Source organism: Littorina saxatilis, linkage group LG2 (genome assembly GCF_037325665.1).
Source record: "Littorina saxatilis isolate snail1 linkage group LG2, US_GU_Lsax_2.0, whole genome shotgun sequence".
Lineage (NCBI taxonomy): Eukaryota > Metazoa > Mollusca > Gastropoda > Littorinimorpha > Littorinidae > Littorina > Littorina saxatilis.
In genome coordinates this window covers 842,960-870,883 of record NC_090246.1, presented here as the reverse complement: position 1 = coordinate 870,883, position 27,924 = coordinate 842,960, and the positions used below count along the sequence as shown (strand labels likewise).

The 27,924-nt window shown below is 42.5% G+C and overlaps 1 protein-coding gene and 1 non-coding gene across 2 annotated transcripts in view; both read right to left on the bottom strand.

The window, feature by feature from the left end:
* LOC138957711 (xylosyltransferase oxt-like) overlaps positions 1–22,378 on the bottom strand; it is a gene marked incomplete in the record, with an annotated part of 65,996 nt that extends 43,618 nt beyond the window's left edge. Inside the window, 1 exon segment of the mRNA XM_070328776.1 lies at positions 21,743–22,378. Within this exon segment, the coding sequence (XP_070184877.1) occupies positions 21,743–21,964 (222 nt within the window).
* A 5,445-nt stretch (positions 22,379–27,823) lies between these two features.
* Trnar-ccu (transfer RNA arginine (anticodon CCU)) lies at positions 27,824–27,924 on the bottom strand. Its single transcript has 2 exons — positions 27,888–27,924; positions 27,824–27,859 (listed from the first exon to the last, which is right to left on the bottom strand). It is a non-coding gene; the product is annotated as a tRNA-Arg (tRNA).

The following is a 27,924-nucleotide window of genomic DNA, read 5'->3' as shown; positions in this document are numbered from 1 at the left end:
GGCGTTAGTAAGCCGCCATACTAAAAAGCGTTTCGTTCTTTTCTGCACCGACGCAGTGACAGACAGAGGTGTTGAGTCTGTCTGCGAATCACTTGTCTTTTTAGTGGCAGCTGCTCGCACCCTCTTTCCTTCTATCTACTTTATGTTCATCACGCTAACTGCTCCGGGGAAGATAAAACAGAGAGGGGAGTTGATGAGACGATCGTCTGCAATCTCATTCTCTCTGCGTGCCTTGTGTTCATCACGTTTACTGGTTTCTTGTGGTAGATAAAAGGGGGAGGGTGATAATAAAATGACATCACCCCTCAGTTCTCCATCTCACTTGGAATAACTTGGCTGTGTCTCCCTTACCCATTCAACGCCTTTCTTTTCCACTTTTGTTCCCCTTTGTTGGTGTGTGTGTGTGTGTGTGCCGAACGTGTGTGTGATATAGTATCTGTGTGTGTGTGTGTATGTGTGTGCGTGCGTGTTTGTGTGCGTGCGTGCGTACGTACGTGCGTGTGTGTGTGTGGATGTGTGTGAATGTGTGTGTGCGTGCGTGTATGTGAATGTGTGCGTGTATGTGAATATGTGCGTGCGTGCATGCGTGTGTCCGTCTGTCTATCTCTGTTTCTCGCTTACTTTGTAATGGGTGAGATGAAAAAGGTAACACATGTGCAGTAAATTGGCAATTTCTGCCAGAGAAGACTCGTAATGCGCTATCCACTGATCGCACCAGGTGCTTTGTTGTTTTCTGTCGGTTTCTGCGTCACGCCTGCACATTTGCTGGTTCAGTGAGAAAGTACACACATTCTGGTTCAGTGAGAAAGTACACACATTTGCTGGTTCAGTGAGAAAGTACACACATTCTGGCTGAATGCAACGATTTCCTTTTCTGAAACGATGATAAGGCCTAAAAAAAAAAAAGGTGTGGTTACGGTAACCCGACCTACCCAATTTTTAGGGGCCGACCCTATAACTTTTTATTACATTTGTCAAAAAAAAACAAAAAACGAGTGCAGAAAACGCAATGAAAGCAAAATCGCCTGAGTCGCACACTTATTTCCCTGTCGAGTAGGTTTAATTTGTACACATTAGAAAAAAAAGTTTAAAAAAAAAAAGTGATTGCCTACCTTCCTACCCTATTTATTTTGGCTATGTTACCTTAACCACACCTTTCTTTTTTTTTGGCCTAACAAGGGTAATCTAATTTTGTATTCCAGCTTGTAATTTAAATTAGTTGCGTATAAACTACCTTCAGCGACTGATTCGTGCTAACGTATGTTTTTCTGGGTTGTCTTTGGCTTTATTGATCATCACTTCATTTGGCTGTACCCCCGGCCCCCCAATTCGAAAAATTAGGGTATGACAGTGCCGGCTCAACTTTCACAAAAAGCCGGTGTGTGGGTGCGTGCGTGCGTCTGGGAGAGGGTATAAGAAGAGAATGACATTTTCGAAAAATTGCATCAAGCCGAAATGGGATGAAAACACAACAACACGTGACGAGTTCGTCGGGTGGCGGTGGGGATCGGGAGGGGGGGGGGGGGGGGGGGGTAGAAGGGAAGGAAACTTTCACATTATTTAAAGGCAAGCCAGCACCTGAAGTCGTTCTTTCGTTACTTTCTAGTTTGTTGCAAACATGCCTGCTACGCCAGATCCCTGCACCAAGATGTTTAGTTGTGCTTTTATGGTTTTTTTATTTTTTAATTTTTTTTATTTTAACCTGGCAAGAGCAAGTGCAAGCCAGCTTCCACGTTTTCTGGGGAAGACAATAACACTACCCAACACGCTCATGCAATACAAAACAAAAACTCTGCATAAGATGCAAGCCTCACCCCCCCCCCCCTCCCCTTCCCCCGTTGTGCACTACTTGGCACCTTGACCAAAGATATTTTGTGCCTTGTGTGTGCAGTCTGTCCATGCCAATCCTCACGTAGCATCGTTCAATACCCGAGAGAAAGTACAGAGAGAGAAAATGCAGCTTCACAGATTGTTAGATTAGTTGTTCTATTCGCTTTTCACATCCGCAACGCTGGCACAATATTATGGTGATTTTTCTCCCCGTTTCTTTTTGTAAAAGGATGTCAATTTTCGCGTGGCATTCATTATTCAATCACCAAAGAGAATGAGAAGATGCAGATACGGCTTTGCTGAGATGTCTCTTTATTCTATTTTTTTTTTTATTTTTTATTTTTTTTTACTTGACTAAATGTTTTCAGATAGACTGGGAATCAAGACGAGGGTGGTGGTGGTGTGTGTGTGCGTGTACTGGACACATCTTCTTGGTTTTTGATTCATAAATCCACCAAGAGCATTTATTTGCGTTTTATTATTTCTAATACTCGTTCGGCACGTCATTACACGCAATTTTTCGAGCAATAAAACTGCCATCATCAATCATCCTAGACGAATTATGCAAACAACCAGATATTGCCCAGTCAATTTTCTGCCAGATAATGAGAATTCTTTATGGACGCCAATAACAATCTCCCCTCTATTCCGCGAGAAAAAAACATGGGAGCTTTGAGGGTATTGTCACAAAGCTCAAGAAAAAACTTTCATAAAAGAAGCCTATGTCTTTCGCGACTGCTGTGACCGTTTTGAACCAAAAGCACAACTTTTAATATCACGCTTCTCACATGTTGAAACTGACTACGAGTTCATTACTTTTAGCTACGAAAACACACAATAAATATTTTCTAAAAGCTCGAAGAACCGAGCAAGAAGTTTAGCATGCATGGCTATCTATAGGCAGTATCGTCTGCGTGAAAAGATCGAGGCTTGCTGGTTGGCTCGTCAAATGTTTCTCCCAAAAACATTTATATATAATTATATCATAATTAAGTCTCAGAGAACCGCCATTTGCATTGTGTATGACTTCTCGGGCTATCACCATTTGTAGTGTGTATAACGCATAATGTACCGGTATCATTTTCAAGACAGGACTTAAGTAGCCGTTTACGCCAGTCCGGCAAGGCATCGTGTGTCATTAAGTGGTAATCACGAGCTCGGATACAACGGACAGAGAGAACTACACTCGTTGCCTCCCTAACGACCAATCACCAACTAACAGCTTGAGCACAATACTGTCAAAATGGCGTGGAAAAAACGGTCATACACGTACATCCCCACTCGTGTTTTGTTTGTACGTGAGACGAGTACATTTGGTTTCAGATAAAGCCATAAAATACATGAAAATGGAGGTTAGAGAAAAGTGTCAATGCATGGGGCCCGTAACAGGGGAAGACTGGGGCCCGTAACTGACAGAAAATGGTAAAGTCTGGAGCGCGTTACGCTAAGCACATGGGTACCCTTTTATTTTATTCTAGTACTTCTTCACGATACATCTATTCATTATTCCCTTTTCCCATGAAGTTAAAGAGAGTCTAAGAAATCCGTTTTTGTGGATATCAATCCAATGAACTGTGTTTCTGTAATGTTTTTACCATTTTTCTCTCTGACGTAGTCACATTTTCGCTGAAATCAAGTTTTCTTGAGTGTTTGTGCTTAAATAACACGCCTAAATTTCAAACAAAAAACACTGCTTAGTGCAGAAAACATTCACAACCATAACTGAACTAATCTGTTTTTAGTACGCGTCTGATTCTTTTCTGTAATAAAATTCTAGCCAGTTTACCTTCACATCGCTTTCGCCTTCTGGGTACAAAATCGGGCGTAACAACCGTCTGGGTACGTATATTGGACGTAACGTGTCTCCACCGTGAAGATTGTCGAAAATAAGCATCCGTGCACACGCACAAGCTCCCTTGCATTTTTTCTTTACTTGCTTCTTGCATTTGAGACAATACGTTATTTATTATCAATTCCACATTAGGATGTTTTCTGAATTTTCTTTTGAATTACATTTGTATTCAATAGACGTGGTCACCATCCAATTGTCTTCGATCTGCCGGCTCATACAATTCACAGGAGTTTTCTACAGAAAGCTTCTTTGCAACGGTTTAAGCTTGACTCATCCAATGAACGTGATCTGAAAAAGATTTTTTTTACCATGGAAAAAACTGAAATGCCAGACAACGGCTTTCTCTCTCTCTCTCTCTCTCTCTCTCTCTCTCTCTCTCTCTCTCTCTCTTTGTCTCTCTCCTCTCCTCTCTTTGTCTCTCTCTTTCTCTGTCTCACACTATCTCTCTCTCCCTCTCCCTCTCACGCTATCTCTCTCTCCCTCTCCCGCTCTCTCTCTGTCCCTCTCCCGCTCTCTCTCTCTCTTCTCTTTATCTCTCTCTCTCTCTCTTTCTCTGTCTCACACTATCTCTCTCTCCCTCTCCCTCTCTTTCTCTGTCTCACACTATCTCTCTCTCCCTCTCCCGCTCTCTCTTTCTCCCTCTCTCGCTCTCTCTCTCTCTCTCTCTCTCTCTCTCTCTCTCTCTCTCTCTCTCTCTCTCTCTCTCTCTCCGACAGATTCCCGTCTGTCTTATTAAGCTGGAAATGTCACAAAGCCGTTTTTTGCTCAGTGGAAACACTGGGTTAATTCGGCCCATATCATTAAAAACCTGAATGGTTAGCAGTCAGGCGATACACGACATAACACCTTCTGTATACGAGACTGGTCATACAAATGTGACGACTATCTCAAAATAACACGGCAATGCATTCGACCCCTATCATTGGAGACCTGTATGGTCAGCAGTCCGACGATTTACGATTTACGACATAACACCTTCTTTATACGAGACCGGTCATTTATATGTGACCACCATCTCAAAACCACAGGGCCATGCATGACTACGCTGAGGCATGTTTGAACGGACATGTTTTGTTCACTGGACCCTTTGATCTCATCACAAGTAAAGGGTTTTGCTGATATCGCTACCGCGTTTAAGACTTGTTGTTGTTGTTGTTGTTGTGGTGGTGATGGTGGGGGTTGTGCTCCAGTTGTTGTTGTTGTTGTTGTTGTTTGTTTGTCGATGTTGGTACTGCTGCTAATAATAATGATGATTGATCAGATACGTTTTGGATGATAGATGAATCGATGAATGAACTGGTGCGTTGTGATTGTTTTTGCTAATTCACTTCATGATTTGTTTATAGATTGAGAGATCGATGTTGACACTAATCAATTTTAGCATTGATCCTGTGTATCTATTTCCTAAATAATTAAATTCTATATCAATGTAAAAAAAAAATTTTTTTAAAGGCTAGAAATGTCACTTGGTACTCCAGTCAGGAGCCAGTTAATTACAGTAGCATTCCGCTCTTTTTTTCTGGATTTTTTTCAGCACGTTTTGAAATTTTTCACACAAAGCACGTGTTGCTTTGTCTTTGTCGGTTGCCACGCACCTCATTTCATTTCAATGTAATTTTGTTCACCATCCATCACGCTTCTTTTCATTTCAAACTTTGATGAACTCATCTCTAGTCAATGTCCGAACGGGGATGACTTTTCACTTTTCAAACTTTTTGGTCTCGTCTCGCCAAAGCTGCAGATTGTCAAACGACAAACACATTCGCATCTGTCTGTGAGACTCGACTCATTCCAGCATTCGGTGGCTCCATGCCCCCCCCCCCCCCCCCCCCTCACTCTCTCACACACACACACACACACACACACGTACGCACGCACACACATACACACCCCCGCACGCTTACGCACACACACAAACACACACACTAACACCTTTCTCTCCCTCGCCAATTTTTTCTTCTGAAACTTTCAGAAAGCTATGCAGGTCAATGCAGCCCCTATATTATCTTCCCTCATTAGGACGCAGGTCAGCTTCAGCTCTCTTACTAATATAATGGCCCATTTCCCTGTTTTTCGCATCCTTCTCTGACCCCAGCCCTCGTGACAAGGGACAGCCGATGGCCGTGATTTGTTACGCTGGTGTAAGCAAAGTAATAGCCTCTCTGAGTGATTACCCAGTTTAAATTCATCACCTTAACATGGTGAGGACAGCTCTGGCAGACAGTGATCTGAATTAATATGTGCGGAGTAATGGCATGGGATTTGCGGTACATTTTACCGGTTGAAATCTGAAGATGTGCTGGAAAAAATCGAAAAGCGTTTAGACTTGCCGGTTGATATTCGCTTGCTGGGTTGTCCCCGGAACATATAATGTAATCCTTGCAATTATAAACAATTCTAAACGTCGAATGACGAAAAGCCAATGCATATATCTTTTTCCGATGGTAACTGTCAAAAACTTGCAGAAATTGTTTCACCATTTCACCTCACATATACAATGTAATCCTTGTCAAAGTAACGTTTTGTTTTGTCAATAACGAACCGCTCCAATAACCTACATTTCTTGTTTTTAGTCGTAATCTTTGCAAGCTTTAATTTGGTATGACAACTTGGCTTGACCAAGTGACCTGTTCTGGGAGAGCTAGGATTAATGTCTGTGAAGAAATGCCGGTTTTGACAAAAGCTAGCGCGACCACTGGCCTGTGACAGGTCACACACCATAATCGCTTGAAACACTTTCTGCAACAGCTGGTCACCGCAGCAGTTTTTGACCGTTACCATTGGAAGCAGAGATACGTATCTATGCATGGGCTTTTCGTCATTCGACGTTTAGAACAGAAACAACGGACACTGGACTCGCCTCAACAGTTAAAAATACAGACACAACTAAGAGACTGAAAGTTTCGACCTAAATGTATTTATCAGCGAACAAAAAATAGGAAGAGAAAAGAAGAAATTGAGACCAGCAGGTGATATACCAGAAACTACCTCAGAAAAGTTGCGAAGGAAAACTAGTAAGGGGCATAATGGCAATGCGTGTTTGTTTGTTTTTTTAATCAAAAGGGTCGTGTTATGATTTAAAACTATACATGCTATATAAGTAAGCAAGTGAATGATTGTTGCTGGTACAAAATCTGGGCACTGCTGAGCGGTCAGACCGGATGTGCCAGTGTTGATGGTGACGAATGCAGTGGGGGTGTCATGTCAGAACGTGCAATTATCACGGAGATTTATTCTCCACTGCATACACAGTCGGAGTTGGAGCATTCGAGTGGTTAGACCGCTTGTCTCTCGCGCCGGCGGTCCAGGTTCGACCTTACTCGAGGCGAATACAATAGACAATTTTCGGAAATAACTCCGTCGGGTTTGTATGTGTTGTGAAAGAGTGAACACCCTTGCTTTTCAGCTGACAAAACACACGTGCTCCTGTCCACGTGTTTCCGACACACCCCTCGCTAGTGATTGGCCCCTCCAATGTCCGTCCGACACACACCTCGCTAGTGATTGGCCCCTTCAATGTCCGTCCGACACACCCCTCGCTAGTGTTTGGCCCCTCCAATGTCCGTCCGACACACCCCTCGCTAGTGATTGGCCCCTCTAATGTCCGTCCGACACACCCCTCGCTAGTGATTGGCCCCTCCAATGTCCGTCCGACACACCCCTCGCCAGTGATTGGCCCCTCCAATGTCCGTCCGACACACACCTCGCTAGTGATTGGCCCCTCCAATGTCCGTCCGACACACCCCTCGCCAGTGATTGGCCCCTCCAATGTCCGTCCGACACACCCCTCGCCAGTGATTGGCCCCTCCAATGTCCGTCCGACACACCCCTCGGCAGTGATTGGCCCCTCCAATGTCCGTCCGACACACACCTCGCCAGTGATTGGCCCCTCCAATGTCCGTCCGACACACACCTCGCTAGTGATTGGCCCCTCCAATGTCCGTCCGACACACACCTCGCTAGTGATTAGCCCCTCCAATGTCCGTCCGACACACACCTTGCTAGTGATTGGCCCCTCCAATGTCCGTCCGACACACACCTCGCTAGTGATTGGCCCCTCCAATGTCCGTCCGACACACACCTCGCTAGTGATTGGCCCCTCCAATGTCCGTCCGACACACACCTCGCTAGTGATTGGCCCCTCCAATGTCCGTCCGACACACACCTCGCTAGTGATTGGCCCCTCCAATGTCCGTCCGAGTAAAAAAGCAAGGGCATTCACTCTTCCACAACCCATACAAACCCGACACAGTTATTATCGGAATTCGTCTCTTATCCGGATTTTTCCGAGCGCTCTCCAATCCACAGCTGGAAATGGTACCTACCCCTACTCAGGGCCGGGGAAGGCGAAAGCAGCGAGGGAGAGGAGACATGTCAGGCACCGCCCTCATAAAGCTAGCCCTAGAAAAGCTGAGATCTACAACAACACCCCCCCCCCCCCCCCCCCTAAGATCAAACATGCTTATGAGGCTACCTTTACCTTTACCGCAGCCAGAAGCTACGAGAAGAGCTAAGCTGGTACATGTATACGGAACCACTTCTGGTATGGAAATCACAACCCAGCGAACGACAAGAAGAAGAAGAAATCACCACCAAGAGAATTCTTTTTAGACCGGGCTTCAACTTTCGCCTTGAGCACAAAGCAGACCAATTTTGAACTTTTCACTTACATAGTTCTCAATAGATAGGAATTAAAGTTATGCTCAGCATGGGCTACAAGCAGCGTTTGAAGCCGTCAGCTAGTCATCTGACAGTGTCTACATCCCCATAACTTCCTTCACAGATGCAAATCTTTTCTGTCACCACAATATATGCACCAAATTAAGCCCCGTCTGTACATGCTTATGATTACGTCTGGCGAACAACGCCAAGACGGAAGACCTATTTATTTTGACACACTCGGGACACGCCTTCAAACAATCCGGCTGCTCCCACTGCTCAGGAAAAGACAGCAGACGTACATGAATATCATAGCGCATGTTCGGCTTATTAAGAACTGCAGCAAAACAACGAACGCTCAACAGGAAGCACTATCCACTGGCGTATTGACGATAGAATAGCGAAGCAGGTTCCGGAAGCCACGTCCGGATTCGCACCATTCCCAGACAGTGAGAATGTTATGATGGTGAGTCTGATTACTATGCACTTTCAGGTTATATCAGTTGTTGGTTGGTTGATTGTTCTTTTTTAAAGTCTCTTCAACCGATATGGCTATGCGGAACCGATGCAGGTTTGATTCCTTTCGTATTCATATCATTAAAGCACATCAGAGACACTCAGAGACATACGGTGAACACATATATGTTTACATTCGTGCAGAAACGGCTGTGTCTAACCTACAAAACAGGATACCAAGGCTACTTCCGGGTTCGTTTCCTGCAAGACGCTTCTTGACCACCACTTTGTCTTTATATTGACAAACAGCCGCATCTCTAATTACTGTTCACAAACTCGTTCGGTTTGGGAGGGTGGATGGTGGTGGAAGAAATAAAAGTTGTTGGTTTTTCTTTTCTTACGTCATAGCTTGTGTTTGCTGCGGCTGAAACTGTGCACTTTTTCCCTCTAGGTTTTACTATAACATGCACAAGAGGGAAATAACAAGAAGCAACCGGAAGGAAAATGTAACAGGAAACAACTGGTGGCCAGTTGCCTCACGTTCGCTGACGGATGGCAAAGCAAACACACACACACACACACACACACACACACACACACACACACACACACACACACACACTAAGAGACAAAAAGAAAAAAACCAACATAACAAACAATCCAACCGCACAAGAAGCAAACAATGACAGTTTTGAATCTGTTTCTTGTGACTCGTTGTCAGCCTGCCATAAACGCACGTGAGTCTGACTTTTTTCTCTATGAGAGACAGATCAATGTCAGGATGGATTGTCACATTGACATCAACAACGATATATTCGTGCTTATAAAATGCCAAAACACTGACTATTATTTCATTTTCAAATTTCCCGAATTGACGATTTAGGCCTGTTCACAGACATGAATGCTCTAGCAACAACTGGAAATCTGAAATCTTACCTGACTTTCTGTCAAAACTGAGGATTGGCACATTTGTTTGTACATTCTGTCAAGTATTGACTGAGAGAGCGGAGGTGAGCTTTGTTAAATAATAATAAATCAGTGCTTGAAAATGTGCTAAAACGCTATTATTTTCTATTTAAATTGCCCGAATTCACGTTTCAAACATATACTATACACATGCACACATGCCCTGTTCAAACCAACAACCACTGAGGAAGCGCCATGTGCGTTTCACGTGCTGCCGGGTGCCGGTGACCCACATGAATCAGACACTGGTGCCACACAGCAAAACACAACACAACAAAAGCTGTTGTGCCACCGCGATCCATGCGTTTTTTCCCCTCTCGTGCATTCCGGAAGAGGAAGTGGGCGTAGGCCCTACTCCTTCAGTGCTGTGTTTCTCTTTTTGTCTCTTAGTGTGTGTGTGTGTGTGTGTGTGTGTGTGTGTGTGTGTGTGTGTGTGTGTTGTGTTGTGATGTGTGTGTGTGTGACTCTCTCCCCATGTGACCCTCTCCCAACCCCTTTACAATCTTATTGTAAAAGCTCCCCCTTTTCAAGATCAACCACCTCTATCCCCCCCCTCCTCTCAAAATGACCCTCCACCTTCATCCCTCTCCCCCCACAACCGCCTCACCCTCATTTCTCCACTCTCTACCTCATCCTCTTTCTCCCTCACCCTCTCTCTACCACACCCTCTCTCTCTCACACAATACGTTCTGGTTCTGGCGCGGACTCTCTCCATCCATGACCCTCACCCCTCCTTTCCCCACACTCTCCCTCCCTCCCTCCCTCGTTCACGAAGTTGCGGTCCTCCTGACACAGCCCTACTAAACTGAGTCACTGGGTCAATTGGTAGCAGGCCTTGTGTCAAGTGAGAGGGAGAACTGACGTGACCCCCATACACATGAAGGAACGCTTTGGATCAAAGATAAGAAAATAACTAAAAAGACCCCAAAAATGCTGTACTCACGTGTGAACGAAGAATGCGAAACAAATAACAGCATATAATTCGTAGTCTTCTTGTTTCAGACACCCCTCACTAGTGATTGGCCCGTTGATGGTTTGTCTCATTAAAAAGCAAGGGTATTCACTCTTTTATAACCCATACAAACCAAACAAGAGTTATTTTCGGAATTCCTCTATTGCGACAGATTCCGAATCTGAGACGAATACAAAAACTTCAAAGAACACAAAACGCTGTTTGAAACTAAATAATTCAGTTCGCATACAAAACGTAGAGCAATTTTCTCTGTGACAAGGGATGGTTGAACATTATGTGATGAAGTAATAGTGAACTCAAACTGAGATACTTCTTCAAGTGTAAGAAGTTCTTAAAAGTTCGAAGTTATTTTAGCATATAGGTTTTTGTATGGTCTTAACAGTTAAACATGTATTACGTTATCATTAAGATTCATGCTTTGTTAGCACTAAGCAGTTGTTTTAATCAGTCTGGTTTTCTCTTGTTTTCATCTTATGAACATTCTAAATGTTAGACTAACTTATTGTCTTGTACAGAATAACAACTGTGTGAATGGTGCTATACTGAATGAAAGAGTGTGACATGAAGTTCTTGTACATCATTGTAAAGAGTGTGAATGACGTTTTAGTTTAGATGTCAAGCGCTTAGAGCAAGCCTTTTTAACGAAAGGTTTTGATTTAGCGCAATATAAATGTTCCTATTATATTATTATTATTATTAAGTGTAAACACGAGACGGAATGGGGACCAATATTTTTTTTAAACACGCTGAACTCAAAAGAAGATGATTCTCCCGTCTACATATATGCACAAGAATATAAAGACAGACCAAAGAAGATATTCTCGCCACATGTGTGGTCTAAGGAAAACTCCTCGCGAACCTGAAGGTCTTGATGAAAACATTTACGAGATATAAAAGCCAGCTCTGCGTGAAATACGTTGGTTCATAACCACAGTTATCACCTCTTAGAATGAACATAAAATAGCGCGTCATACCATAACCTCAAAATAAGGAAAAGAAAATCAAAGGAAGATAAAAGTATAACAAAAAATACTGTATTATATTCATAACTCGTGACAGATAAAAGTGAACTCGGCAGACAACAAGTGCAAACGTGGCACGGGAACTCTTTATATATCACCCCTTCCACACTACTCTGTATGTGTGTGTGTGTGCGTGCGTGTGTGTGTGTGTGTGTGTGTGTGTGTGTGTGTATGTGTGTGTGTGTGTGTGTGTGTGTGTGTGTGTGTGTGTGTATGTGTGTGTGTGTGTGTGTGTGTGTGTGTATGTGTGTGTGTGTGTGTTTGTGTGTGTGTGTGTGTGTGTGTGTGTGTGTGTGTGTGTGTGTGTGTGTGTGTGTGTGTGTGTGTGTGTAATTGTTAAAATCATTTTTTATTTGAAGTATCGTTCTTCCCATATGCTTCTCTAACCTAAAGGCCAACAGAAAGTCGGACGCACAAAAGAAAAACAAGAAAGTAAGAAAAAAATCTATAAACAAATATATAAGTCCATACGAAACTTCGCTGCCGGCCATTACACTAATTGAGCCATAAAACAGCTAATGGCACAAACACTGGCGCCGTGATGAAGATAAATCCAGATCCGAGCCAGCTGTCCAGTAACACCAATCGTCGTTCTCATCAACAGATTTTGTTTGTTTATTTGTTGCTTAACGTCCAGCCGACTACGCAGAGCCATATCAGGACGAGGAAGGGGGGGATGAAGGGGGCCACTTGTCAAGCGATTCCTGTTTACAAATGCACTAACCCATTACTTGTGTCCCAGCAGGCTTTAGTAAAACTAAATTAATACCTACTGGAAGATTACCAGTTTCCAGTATGTTAAAATAGGCTTAACCTATCTACTGCTGGACTTACATCAGAACACTAACAGATTAAACTATACACGAATCGCGAGACAAGCGGCAAGAGAAGAGATTTTTGGAAAAAATACAGGTGAATGAGCAAGAAGGCAGAAAAAAGAAAAGAATTCATGAAGAAAAAGAGAGCATGACAGGAAAGAGGAACCAAAAATCTACCTAACAGCAAACTAGAAAGCTCCTGCGGTTCCAAAAACAGGAGGGGCTTTTAATTTCATAACCGCAGTGCCCCACTGCGGGATCTCATCAACAGAGATTATCACCAGAACAGATCCACTCTCTGCACTCTCTATGCTAACACCATGAAACCAAACGCTGCACATTAAGTTTGCTTCTGCTATGAAAGTAGACAAATAGATGGCTTGCATGTTTTCGTTCTGAAACAGTACAAAGTTTGCTATTGCTTTGAAACTACTGAGATACGAAGCGCTTGCTTTCGTTATGAAGCGGTGTTTGCTTTTGTCAAGAACCTCCTTAGCAGTTTTGCTTCATCGTGAAACTAAACTTTGTATGTTGGCTTTCGTCGTGAAACTACCCAGCTTCTTTACTTTTGCCGTGAAAGTACTTTGTGCCCTTGCTCTTATTGTGGAAATAATTGTACATAAAACTGTCACATGTTAGATAGGTTGGTCGTCATTTTTAGACTACTCTAGACAAAGGTCATGGTACTTTTATTTGTATTTGGGTAGTAGAATACACTATACTTCACTACAGCTCGTTCTCACAGCTAGCTACCTGCCCTTGTCTACCCATTAGCATCAAGGCGCATGACAAGCAAAAACTGGAACTTCCACATATCAAACGCGCCTGAGATCTTGATGCAGATTTGGCATGACTGAAATGACATGTCTCTTCGTGGAAATTAAAAAAACAGAGAGAGAGAGAGAGAGAGAGAGAGAGAGAGAGAGAGAGAGAGAGAGAGAGAGAGAGAGAGAGAGAGAGGAGGAGGAGAGAGAGAGAGAGAGAGAGGAGAGAGAGAGAGAGAGAGAGAGAGAGAGAGAGAGAGAGAGAGAGAGAGAGAGAGAGAGAGAGAGAGTGTGTGTGTGTGTGTGCATGTGTGACGTCAATATCAAGCTGGGGTCGCTTCACGTTCAAAAAAGAGAACGGCTACTAAACCTGTAGCCTATTAAGTACTACATGTGTATACTATATCTTTATCCTATGCAAAATATACAGCTAACAACACTATTAAAATCCTGAGCCGTTTCGCATTCGACGAAGACACGCTCTAATTCTGAATGTTCCCTCTAAGCAAAATTTGTCAATGTGGCATTTCCTCAAAAGAATCAAACTACCTCCCATCAACTCGCCCACACATATTAAGTGCCTTTAAAATTGTCCCTATGCATGCTATAGTATGTTTCACCCGTAGCAGTGCGGTAATTCAGACCCCCTCATGGGAAAACCCCACTAATTAAGCCACATACTGCAAAGCACAAAAACCCTTCACTCAATTGACCCTTACGACTCACGTTCACAAAACCCTCCCCATAATCTTGTCGCACAGCCGTGCAACCCTTGAACGTGTGCCTGTCAAGCCCTCTCTGCAGAGTTTAAAACCACGACGAATTACAACTTGAATAAGAAACGGGAACGTCAACTTGTGTGTCTGGCATCTGTGAAAAGTGAAGGACGTGATTGAGCGTCGTTGGTCAGTCCTAATCACACCCGAAGACCGAGACGGGTCACGCTCGTCTCAGCGAAGCGTGCGAACGTAATACTGTACTTACGTAACCTATTTTCTAAGCACGTTTTTAGAGTAAACATGACATATCTATATATTTTTGAATTCATGTGAAGATGAGAAAATACGATGCAATCATTTTCAAAACTGTTAGTGAGAATTCGCTTTTCAATGACAACTCTAATGAGCAAACTACCGTAATTAACTAATTGTTAAGCTGCCAAGCTCAAATTCAATCCCATAGTCCGGACTTCGTCGAAGATTGCTTGACCAAAATGTCAATCAATTTGATCGAAAAATGAGGGAGTGACAGTGCAAGCATGTCCAAGTGTCAGTGAGTTACACAAAAAAGGAAAAGAATCACAGCTGATAAAAGCTAAGAGTTGACTTGGAACAGTAAGCCTACATTTCAAGTTTTACCCACATTCGCCAATTCTCGCTATCACCGTTTCAGCTCACTCAGTTCGTGTTCACGTCTTGGTTTTAAATCTTCTAGTGGTTCCACATACCATACCCTAACAGACAGACACAACAAGTGCAGAAGCTATCAGCGTAGACCTAAGAGCAAGAACCAAGCTACGGGAGATCGTAATTTACCTCCACTCGACGTCTCGGCTATTTTAATGACTGCTCTTTTTTCGCCACCGATTTGTGTCGCACTCGTATCGCGGGTTCGAATCTAAACCTGCTGGCGCTGGAGAAAATTTACTGTGTTGCAGTCCCACCTCTGCCCAGGTGTGTTTTACATTTGTGACCCACACACAGCATGTGCACGGATGTACAGGTGTGAACGTCGGTATCTGTTCTACCGGTTGAAGACAAGAATAACTTACTTGAGGAGGCGACAGAAAGCAAGAAATGGGGAGGAAAAGGTGTTAGAACACAAGCTTCTCGCCTCCTCCCTACAGTGAGAGAGAGAGAGAGAGAGAGAGAGAGAGAGAGAGAGAGAGAGAGAATGGAGGGAAAGTAAATTTCATGATGAGACGATCAAAAAACATGTCTATTATTTTGCTGATGCCTTATCTCTGAATGACAATTGTGTCTGCTTCCTGTTGTTCTTTCTCTACTTCTCCCTTTTCCCCCTTTGTGTGCGAACATTATCACGTAACGTCGCACATGAACAGAAAAAGAAAAGAAAAAGCGCAAGCAGGAAAAAAAACTTGGAAGGTAACTGTCTTGGGGGGTAAGTTGAAGGCGAGAACGAAGAAGATGCCAGAGCAGACAATTTAATTTTGCAGAACACAGCCAGACAACAGATGGCCGTTAGGAGTTCCTGCTAACACATAATCGTAACTCCTTGGAGGGTGTAGGGGCTGGGGAAGGGGAGGGGGGGGTGAGCAAGGGGGTGTTAGGAAGTAAGAAAGACATCGTGCGATGCTCTCCTGACTCTGAATCATGCGATTCCTCTTTTCCCCGATGTGTGTGTTTGTATGTTTGTATGTGCGGCATATGTGTGTGTTTGTATGTTTGTATGTGCGGCATATGTGTGTGTTTGTATGTTTGTATGTGCGGCATATGTGTGTGCAATGTGCATGTGAAGGGAGTTGGGGAATAGAAGATATGACGGCTTTTGAGGGTTAGGGTGGGTGGGGAGGTAAGAGGTGAGTGTGTGTGCACTCCGATAAATGTTTTATTACCAATTCTGTGGTCTTTACCCCCATGTTTTTAACCTCACTCTGAAAAAAATTCTACAGTTCATGAGCTTTTCTTTTTTTTCGTCAAAAGTGCATTCTGATACGGTGCAAGGGATAGAGCGGATGTAAAGGGTGGGCCTTGGGGTGGAGACACAACTCGACAGGGATGACCGAGAAGTGAATGAGTGTGGTTGCCGCCCCCCCCCCCCCCCTCCTTCTCTCTCTCTCTCTCTCTCTCTCTCTCTCTCTCTCTCTCTCTCTCTCTCTCTCTCTCTCTCTCTCTCTCTCTCTCTCTCTCTCACACACACACACCACAAACACTCACACGCATTATCTGCCAACACAGCACGACTAAATCTTAGGTGCAACGACATCAACCATGACATATGAAAATACTACAGCAGTGTACTAGACACATAACCATTACGATCCCACTGTTATTACCCCCGAATCACATTCTAGCCACCTCCGCAAGAAACCCGAAGACTATAAGCAGGTGAAAAGATTCATTTGAGGGTTTACGAGCAGAAAAGCCCATTTATTCAACGGAGATGTCCATTAAAACACGCACACTCTCCACAAGAACGTCCTTGAATTATGTGAGCTGTCATGCATGAACGGCGAACATTTCAAGTATGCACAACAGATGCACACATTTCGCCCCGAAGGTCGCATTAACCTCACTTAATTCTTGGCATCTTCAGAAAGTCTTGAAGGGGAAGAAAAGAGACCACCCAACCAAACTTGAAACGTAAGATAGGCCCTACTCGCACTAGTGAGATTGGCTTTTCAAAGTAGGAAGGTGGAAGGAAGAAAGGATAATGATGATGATGATGCAAATGCATTCCACTAAAAACCGCTTTAACTTCAGTTTGCTGTGCTATTGGTATCGTACTCCTACCTACGTCTCGCCCATAACGTTGAGAACTAGACAAACTGTTACTTCGCCGTCTTCGTAAATACATGAGTACTGTATTTGGTTTGTTTGTTTATCGCTCTCATCCGCAGGCTATTGTTCTTCTATTAAATGTCAATGGATTATGCTCCCACAGACAAGGTTGAGGTAAAGTAGGGTCCCACTGATGACCACAACGAAGAGGAGACATGACGAGGATGAGGAACTGGAAGATGACTATGAGGAGGAGAGTGAAGGGACAGAGCGTGAGGAGGATGAAGACGATGTGAATGAAGATGAGGCAGAGAGTGAGAAAGTGGAAGAGAACGAAGAGGAGTGAGAGAGTGAGGAGGATTAGGAAGATGAATTAGTATAGGAGACAGAAAATGAGGAGATGAAAATGAAGAGGAGGAGAGTGAGGAGGAGGAGCGTGAGAAAGAGGATGATCAGAGGGAAGAGGAGAAAGAGGAAGAAGAGAGTGAAGAAGAAAAGAAGTGTGTGAATGAGGAGGTGTATTTTTTTTTGCCTACAGTACATATTTACAGCCTCAAACTGCCAAAATATCTACTTAAACTGTTTGCAGATTTACTCTTTTCACACAAATGTTCTGTTCGAAGGACTGGGTAAACACAAACAAAATATGTCAATAGCTTATTCTCTAGATTTGAAACACTTCTGACTTCATTCTCCACGCACGGCAAACATTTTGAGTAGGGTAGAAGCAAGAGTAACAGTGTCAAACTTATTTAACTTTCGCTGCAAAACATACTTCTTTTGTAAGCAGACATAGTGTCGGCAAATCCTGTTTGTTACACAAGCAAACACTTTCCCTTTCAACATGGTGTGTCACAGTTATAATCAACTTCAGCAACAAAGCGTGCAAACATAATCTTCTCTGCTTGTTAACATTCATAATTTTGTCATTCAAACCTTTTCCCCCGCTGTCAATTATGTTGGCTCTGTCACGATAAAATGAATAACATGTATATATCTACTATCTAGGCTTGCAATTGCAGTGAATACACGATGATGAAAACAGACTAAAATGGATGGATGAGCTATGGTTACTTATTTACTTACTGCTTGCTATGCCCTCTGGCATGTGGGGCGGCTAAAGTATGGTCAGGTCTCTTTTACACTGTGCATGTCTACTCTTACTTAATGCATCACACAAACCTTTGGTGCACATAAAAAGGCCAACTTTTTTTTTTTAAATCATTATTTCTGACCAACCCTCTTTTTTCCTCCCAACCCGACAACTTTTTTGATTCTCCAAGAAAAAGTATTGATACAAAAATTGTGTGTGTGGCCTTATCAATATCATAGTCAGAAATATACATTTTTGTTAACACATTTTATGCTGTATCTTCAGGTTGTAGTTTGTAGGCAAGCACAGAGGTCAGGGGTCATGTTCATTTATGTCAAAACTTAAACAGACATCAGCTTAAGTGGTACCACCATTTTGAGCAGAATCCAACAACACTAGTTGACACAGTTGTCATTAACTTACAAGTGTTTGAGCAAATTAGGCAACCCACAAGTGTTGCCCACTTATGTCCACAAGGGCTATGGTAGTTGGCTATGTTACAGAGTGATAAGAGATACTGGCTAGCGTTTAGCCTCTGAGTTGGACACATACTTATTCTTCTTGTTTGCTTGTTGAACACATACATAGGAAGTTCTGACATAAATCTGCAACCTCACACATATATATAAATGTACATTGTATGCATCAAAATCATCATGAAATTGATAAAGACACAGCATACAGAGTTACTGCACAGACCCTTTCAGTTACTGTAGTGTTTCATTTCATTTCATTTCATGACCCATTGCTGGAAAATTCGGGTGGCTTCCTCCCACTGTCCCAGTGGAAAGCTAGCAGCAACAAGAGTCGCGCCACCAAGGTGTATACGTGTTTAGGTGTAATCAGCCACCTGCACTTATGGCAGAATGACCCAGTGTGCCAGTGTGGTGACACAGGGGTGGGACATGGATATCATCTCTGAGTTTGCACATAAAGTTGACCCTTGTCAGTCCAAGCCTGGATTTGAACCAGTGAGTGAGTGACTGTAGGATCACAAATCTTGTACTCTACTAACTGAGCTACCCAGAGTTATTCTCAGGCCTCGGTTTTTGGTCACTGACAGTGACACAGACTTTTTTTTTACCTGAAGTATTGGTTTGGCCGCCCTACTTATTGACATCAAAGAGGTCTTTTAACCAAAATTTTTTGTTTAGCCAGCACATGAACCTATATAATTTCAGTCGAGGTCCAACTGACCTATTGTCCTCTGAGTCTCGTAACAACACTGCATCACATATCTTTTAACCATGGGGCAGTATCAGACAACCAAGTCCCTTGAGCATTCTCGTGCATCTACACGTACACATGTTTTGTACATCTGTTAAAATGAATCATCTTTCTTCAGGCATCTCCCAAAATAAGAGAGGTGTTCACTTTCAGACCAAGATAGCTGATGCACATTATTGACTGGTGGAAGAATGCCAGAGCATGATTACATTAATAATCAATATAACTTAAATTATCAAATCTATACACACACAAAACTCTCATTTTGAAAACCAAGGGCGGATCTGGGGGGGTTATCTTTGGATAAAAAAAATTTCCGGGGGGGCATGCCCCCGGACCCCCCTAGAGGCTTAGGCGCCTTTGGCGCCGTCAACTTGTATCTTCGCAGTCATTTTGTAACCCCCCCCTCCAAAGTGAATTGATCCGCCCTTGAAAACCACCACAGTGCATACATACTATCAAACAGCATTTGGCAGAAATAAAAGTACACAGTAAACAGTGTTGATTGTACAGTAAAACCTGCGAGCAAAGGACGCTCTTGGGGAGCCTTGCCACTGTCCTTTGTAGCAAGGTGTCCTTTCTTATGAATATGAATGCGCTAACATTTTTTTGGAGAAAAAAAACACCAACAGCCAAATGAATTACATAATTGTTTGTTAGTGGTACACATAGTTTTCTTGTATGTATGTGTGCATGTTTTATAAATGTAAATAGAGTGTCTATGCATGTTTAGTTCTTTCATTTTCTTTCATTACATACAATAAAAATGAAAACCAAAACTTGATGTTCAGAAAAACAATTGTTAATAAAAATTCCAAACTGTGCATGCAGAAAGTGACAAAGAGAAAAAGTTCAAGGATAGTCTGCAACATGTATACAAAACCACAATCAGTAAGTTTTAGTTTATCACTGGGGTTTGCGAAAAAAGTCAGAGAGAGAGAGAGAACGAGCGAGCGAGCGAGCGAGCGAGAGAGAGAGAGAGAGAGAGAGAGAGAGAGGTGCAATCGGTTTCTTACGACCTGAAGCAATGGGCCATTCACGGGAAGATTCTTTGATGGAGCTGTTGAAAACCACTCGAAGAGTTCTTCGTTCAACTCATCATAGGTTGTTTTTCTTCTCTTAACACATGTTGCCGTCGATCTGGCACCGGATTCCCACTGACTGAGAATTTGTGTTCGATCAGCTTTTATGTTGCAAATTTGAGTTTTTCCGCAATTCAGCTCATCAGCAATTACTTTTCGAACGGACAGCCCCTTGTCCAATTTCTTTATGACATCGACTCTCTTCTAAAGTCAAAAATTTTCGTTTTGGCATGATGAGAAGAAGACGAAGGATGAGACGAAGATATGCATCACAGTACAGAAAGTAGAAATCAGTGTTTTTGTTTGTGAGTTCACGGCATCGACCAATGAGCGTGCACCATACAAAAATCAACTTCTTTCAAGTGCTGTCATTGGCTTACAAAATAAGCTACTCGCGCGTTCACATCGCCAGCGAGATTGTATTTGCAGAACCAAGATGGCGGACCAGCGTCTGCTAAAAGCTGTCTGCTTCAAGGGTTTGTCCGTTGTTGACAAGTAACGAACCCAATCGGGACCAAAAAAGGGTGTCCGCGCCTTTGAGGTGTTCGCTCTTTTAAGGTGTTTTTGAGTGTAAAATACATCCGTCCTCACTTGAATTGTCCGTTATGCTAAGGTGTCCGCCGAAATAAGGGTCCGCTAGATGCAGGTTTTACTGAATATAAATTGAGTGCTAAAATCTGCTATTCATTTCGAGAGCATGCAATCCATGTTCAGTATGTATGTCTCATCACACTAACATATCTTCATTATTTGTGTGAAGATGTCCTTACGTCCCACAAGAGTTCATGCAGCTACTAACAATAATATTTGTGTAATGTATGTATCCCTGCATGTGACATTTTCAATTACAACAATTGTTTTTAAAATAAATCTTGGATTAGTTGTTTTCAAACCGAAATGAACTCTTCCATTTCAAGCAAATATTTCTTATGTGAAGTGTAAACTTTCATCCCTGGCTTCTGCAGGAACAATGGTCTCCACGTAATATTTATAATGTTGTTTTATAAATTCTAACTTTGGGCAATCCCGTGGATTATGCCTTGAAAGAGGAATAAACTTTCAATGTTATGTGTACGTCTTGCAGGCTAGTAATTTTGACAATTTAAATTCGTCACTATTAGAAAAGGAAAGGATATGAAAACTCCCCACATGTGCAAAAAAAGAGCATGGTGTTTTGCGTCCTTTGTAGCTCTACGTGTTGAAGCAATGTTTTCCATTCAAGTAATTTCTGAACATAAAATATTAATCTGCATAGTGTCATGCTGTTATGAACCACAGCTTCATTGTGAGACTGATCAGTACAGTAGTGAAAGTGGGCAAGCTGAATCACTGAATGTGTATGTATAGTCTAGTGGATCGGTGAATGGGTTTTCGCTAAAAAGTTCTTCCATTTCTCTACTTGCGGTGTCAGAATGACATCTCTGTACTGACACGTATCTCATACCTTGGCATTAAATTCTTGTCGCTTTCATAATTCCAACTTCCGTTAAACTAAGTGAGAACTTTAGGACTAAAGAACGTCGTGAAAGTTGGACTTACCGTATCATGTACCTGCTTCACTGCCGAATCATGCGGTCTTCTACTGTCTGTGGCCCTGTCCCTGGACTGATCCACTTCTTTCATAGAATAAAAACTGTAACCAAGAAATCCTTGAAGTCCCAGAATCAGTAAGGCAACATAGAAAAAGTATTTGTATCGAGAACAGAGCCTTCGAGTCGACACCACTCTCGACGCTGCCATACTCGAGAACACTGAACGCATTTCCCGCACTGAAGAGCTCCTAAAGGGGCGTGGCTCCGACTGTCAAACAAACACGCTGGAACTGCCCCCTTTTCCTATCCTCGATGGTTTCTTTTTCAAACCTTGGAATGAAGAGTGCAAAACTGGTGACAGAAACGCTCCATACCCCATGCTCTAGTGTCTCGGTTTTCTCTTTCCAAGCAGTTTTATCTTATCTTCCTCGAGTGACGGAGTCGCCCGTGTCATGGGAGAGTTGCGCACCGCTGTGACCGGCTGAGCCGGTTGTCAATGAAGCAGCGATTTGCTGTTTTGATTGGATACCTCGGGAAACGAAGGAATCATCCAAGCGTGAACCGATTCATCTGATTGTTACGGCGCGGCACGTGTTTTGATCAACATTATGTACACCCGCCCAGAACTCGGCCAACAACTATAGTCCCGTTTTTGAGGCAATATCTAACTTCAGTAGGCTACAGACGGGGGAGATATCAACATAAAGAATTGCTGAAAAACTTTTTTTTTAAACACGAATAAATAAAAATATGATAAAATTTAGTAGAATATGAATAGGTAAGAAAACAAAAGATGAATAGTTCCGCCGGCCCGGAGCATGAAGATTAGACTGACTCGACGCGTCTATGATGCTCGCACCGCGGGTGATATCCGTCATCTTAACGAGTTTTCCGCAGTGCCGCCCGGGACGGTTCGTGTCAGTTATCTGTCATTGCCGTTAATAGTCACAGCCGTTTGTTTTTTCCTCAGAATCAGCAGTAAGTGACATAATTGTCAATTTGTAAAATCAATTCAACAAGAACACAAAATGAAAACACTCTACGCAAAAACTGACACGCCGTATTTTTGGCTATACCGAAAGCGCACCCCCGATCGCGGGAGCAAAGCGTTCCCACCAACACTGATCACGGTTGGTGACCTCCATTCAAAGCAAACTGTGTCTCTTTATAACTGCCTACATCCTTTATTTATGGTTGTGTGGATGAATAAGGTAGCCTATGTATCTGGTACATGTGTGGTTTTCAGCGAGAAATATACACGTGACGAACATACGAACCGATTTGCTGTAGATCCGTCCCATACACAGTTTTGACATGTTCGTCCTCTTTCATCTCATTCTACGCGCGCCTCCTTGTCATTGAAAGGACTGCTAAGCTAAACTATTATGTTCATTGATGTGTCCCGCGCAGATATGTGAAATTCCACCATTTAAAACGGTCTGGATTTTGCTCAAATTAAAACAGAAATGATGCAGTCAAAACAGTGGGGTATCGCACCCCGGCAACGCCTGGTCTGATCGGAATAAAATTGCCTCCATCAGCGTCACGATCAGTGATTGAGCTAAAGAGTCCGGATGCGGAGGCGCACGCTCGATATAGCCTTGCATATACGAGGTGAGAAAGCAATTGGTTCATATTTGGTTGATACTGTATAATTATGGTATGTGACCAAGTGGAAGGACGCGCGCTTATCCCATGCAAAGCGGGTGTGGGCAGATCTGTGGTGGTTCACAAGATTTTGTACTCTAAACAGAAGGTATCCTGATGAATGTGCACAGGCTCCTGTGCTTCTGTTCATTTCCGTTGGAAGACTGGTTCTCTTCGTCGAGTGCGGTGGTTCAGGAGTCTTCTGTTGCCTTCTCCTTGTAAAAGGAATGGCTCTTGACGATATTTTTATTTTTTATTTCTTTGTTTTTACATTTAGTCAAGTTTTGACTAAATGTTTTAACATAGAGGGGGAATCGAGACGAGGGTCGTGGTGTATGTGTGTGTGTTTGTGTGTGTGTGTGTGTGTGTGTGTGTCTGTGTGTGTCTGTGTGTGTGTGTGTGTGTGTGTGTGTCTGTCTGTCTATCTATCTGTGGGTGTGTGTGTGTAGAGGGATTCAGAGTAAACTACTGGACCGATCTTTATGAAATTTTACATGAGAGTTCCTGGGCATGATACCCCCAGACGTTTTTTTTCATTTTTTCGATAAATGTCTTTGATGACGTCATATCCGGCTTTTTGAAAAAGTTGAGGCGGCACTGTCACGCCCTCATTTTTCAATGAAATTGATTGAAATATTGGCAAAGCTATCTTCGACAAAGGCCAGACTTTGGTATTGCATTTCAGCTTGGAGGCTTAAAAATTAATTAATGACTTTGGTCATTAAAAATCTAAAAAATGTAACTAAAATTAGTTTTTTATAAAACGATCCAAAACTACGTTCATCTTTTATTCTTCATCATTTTCTGATTCCAAAAACATATAAATATGTTATATTCGGATTAAAAACAAGCTCTGAAAATTTAAAATATGATTTAAAATAAATTTCCGAAATCGATTTTAAAACAATTTCATCTTATTCCTTGTTGGTCCCTGATTCAAAAAACATATAGATATGATATGTTTGGATTAAAAACAAGCTCAGCAAGTTAAAAAGAATAGAGGTACAGAAAAGTGTGCTATGCAGCACAGCGAAACCACGACCGCGCTAAACAGGCTCGTCAGTTTCACTGCCTTTTGCACTAGCGGCGGACTACGGTCATTGTGAAAAAAATGCAGTGCGTTCAGTTTCATTCTGTGAGTTCCACAGCTTGACTAAATGTAGTAATTTCGCCTTACGCGACTTGTTATTACATTTAGTCAAGTTTTGACTAAATGTTTTAACATAGAGGGGGAATCGAGACGAGGGTCGTGGTGTATGTGTGTGTGTCTGTCTGTCTGTCTGTGCGTGTGTGTGTGTAGAGCGATTCAGACCAAACTACTGGACCGATCTTTATGAAATTTGACATGAGAGTTCCTGGGAATGATATCCCCGGACGTTTTTTTCTTTTTTTCGATAAATACCTTTGATGACGTCATATCCGGCTTTTTGTAAAAGTTGAGGCGGCACTGTCACACCCTCATTTTTCAATCAAATTGATTGAAATTTTGGCCAAGCAATCCTCGACGAAGGCCGGACTTCGGTATTGCATTTCAGCTTGGTGGCTTAAAAATTAATTAATGACTTTGGTCATTAAAAATCTGAAAATTGTAAAAAAAAAAAAATTTTATAAAACGATCCAAATTTACGTTCATATTATTTTTCATCATTTCCTGATTCCAAAAACATATAAGTATGCTATATTTGGATTATAAGCAAGCTCTGAAAATTAAAAATATAAACATTATGATCAAAATTACATTTTCAAAATCAATTTAAAAACGCTTTCACCTTATTCCTTGTCGGTTTCTGATTCCAAAAACATATAGATATGATATGTTTGGATTAAAAACACTCTCAGAAAGTTAAAACAAAGAGAGGTACAGAAAAGCGTGCTATCCTTCTCAGCGCAACTACTACGCCGCTCTTCTTGTCAATTTCACTGCCTTTGCCACGAGCGGTGGACTGACGATGCTACGAGTATACGGTCTTGCTGAAAAATGGCATTGCGTTCAGTTTCATTCTGTGAGTACGACAGCTTGACTAAATGTTGTATTTTCGCCTTACACGACTTGATTTTGTTACATTTAGCAAAGTTTTGACTAAATGTTTTAACATAGAGGGGGAATCGAGACGAGCGTCGTGGTGTATGTGTGTGTGTCTGTCTGTCTGTGCGTGTGTGTGTGTAGAGCGATTCAGACCAAACTACTGGACCGATCTTTATGAAATTTGACATGAGAGTTCCTGGGAATGATATCCCCGGACGTTTTTTTCTTTTTTTCGATAAATACCTTTGATGACGTCATATCCGGCTTTTTTGTAAAGGTTGAGGCGGCACTGTCACGCTCTCATTTTTCAACCAAATTGGTTGAAATTTTGGCCAAGCAATCTTCGACGAAGGCCGGACTTCGGTATTGCATTTCAGCTTGGTGGCTTACAAATTAATTAATGACTTTGGTCATTAAAAATCTGAAAATTGTAAAAAAAATATTTTTTTTATAAAACGATCCAAATTTACGTTCATCTTATTCCCCATCATTTTCTGATTCCAAAAACATATACATATTCAATTTGATTGAAAAATGAGGGTGTGACAGTGCCGCCTCAACTTTTACAAAAAGCCGGATATGACGTCATCAAAGACATTTATCGAAAAAAAGAAAAAAAGGTCCAGGGATATCATTCCCAGGAACTCTCATGTAAAATTTCATAAAGATCGGTCCAGTAGTTTAGTCTGAATCGCTCTACACACACACACACACGCACAGACAGACAGACAGACACACACACACACATACACCTCGACCCTCGTCTCGATTTCCCCTCTATGACGCCTGCTAAAGAACGATAAAACAAGTCGCGTAAGGCGAAATTATAACATTTTGTCAAGCTGTCGAACTAACAGAATGAAACTGAACTCACTGCATTTTTACAGCAAGAGCGTATACTCGTAGCATCGTCAGTCCACCGCTCGATGCACAGGCGACTTGTTAACTTTCTGAGCGTTTTTTTTAATCCAAACATATCACATCTATATGTTTTTGGAATCAGGAACCCACAAGGAATAAGATGACATTGTTTTTAAATTGATTTCACTCTCCTCCAACAACGTTGTGTTCTTCAGCGACGTAAAGTCAGTCCTGCAGGCCTTAGACACTGCCAGAGACAAAGAACTGAATGACCTGTCATCCGCCTTGACCTCCCTGTGCAGAGCCCACACAGTCGTGCTGCAATGGGTCCCCTCTCACTGCAACATACTAGGCAACGAAGCCGCAGATACTCTGGCAAAGGAGGGCACTACGAAGGACCAGAATGACAGATCAACCACCTTAAAAGAAGCCAAGACCATCATCAAGGCCAAGCAACACAAAAAGTGGTTGCAGCAGCACCCACACTACAACAAAAACGACGCCTTTCACCTGCTCACAAGGTCTGAGCAGGTCCTCATATTCAGGCTGTGGACAGGCCACAACCGAATGAACCACCACCTTTTCACCAAGTTCAGAATTGGCCAGTCAGACCAGTGCCCTTGTCAATCAGGCAGCATGACAACGGAACACCTGCTGCAGACTTGCCCACTACACGATGGCCTCAGGAGCCAGATCTGGGAGGAGGCGACAACGGTGCAAGGGAAGCTCTATGGCAGTCTGGACGACCTACAGCGCACGGCAACATTTGCGCGGGGAACAGGCGTTTCCATCTGAGTGATCGACAAGAAGAAGAAGAAGAAATTGATTTCGGAAATTTTATTTTAATAATAATTTTTATATTTTTAATTTTCAGAGCTTGTTTTTAATCCGAATATAACATATTTATATGTTTTTGGAATCAGAAAATGATGAAGAATAAGATAAACGTAAATTTGGATCGTTTTAAAAACAATTATTTTTTTTACAATTTTCAGATTTTTAATGACCAAAGTCATTAATTAATTTGTAAGCCACCAAGCTGAAATGCAATACCGAAGTCCGGCCTTCGTCGAAGATTGCTGGGCCAAAATTTCAATCAATTTGATTGAAAAATGAGGGTGTGACAGTGCCGCCTCAACTTTTACAAAAAGCCGGATATGACGTCATCAAATGTATTTATCGAAAAAAAGAAAAAAACATCCGGGGATATCATTCCCAGGAACTCTCATGTCAAATTTCATAAAGATCGGTCCAGTAGTTTGGTCTGAATCGCTCTACACACACACACACAGACAGACAGACAGACAGACAGACAGACACACAGACACACACATACACCACGACCCTCGTCTCGATTCCCCCCTCGATGTTAAAACATTTAGTCAAAACTTGACTAAATGAAAAACAACACAAAAAACGCACTTCAGGATTATTTGTAAAAACACAAAAACTGAACATACACTGGATGATGTAATAAATGCAACAAGAATGATTTTTGAAGTCGAAAGCAACACGGCATTTGCAAACAAACAACAAACAAACAAACAAACAAAACACCTCCGACGGGACTCGAACCCGCAATCCCCGGCTTGCACACATGTTTAGCCGATCCGGCGTATAGGAGGCCGATGCCTTATCCATTAGGCCACGGAGGC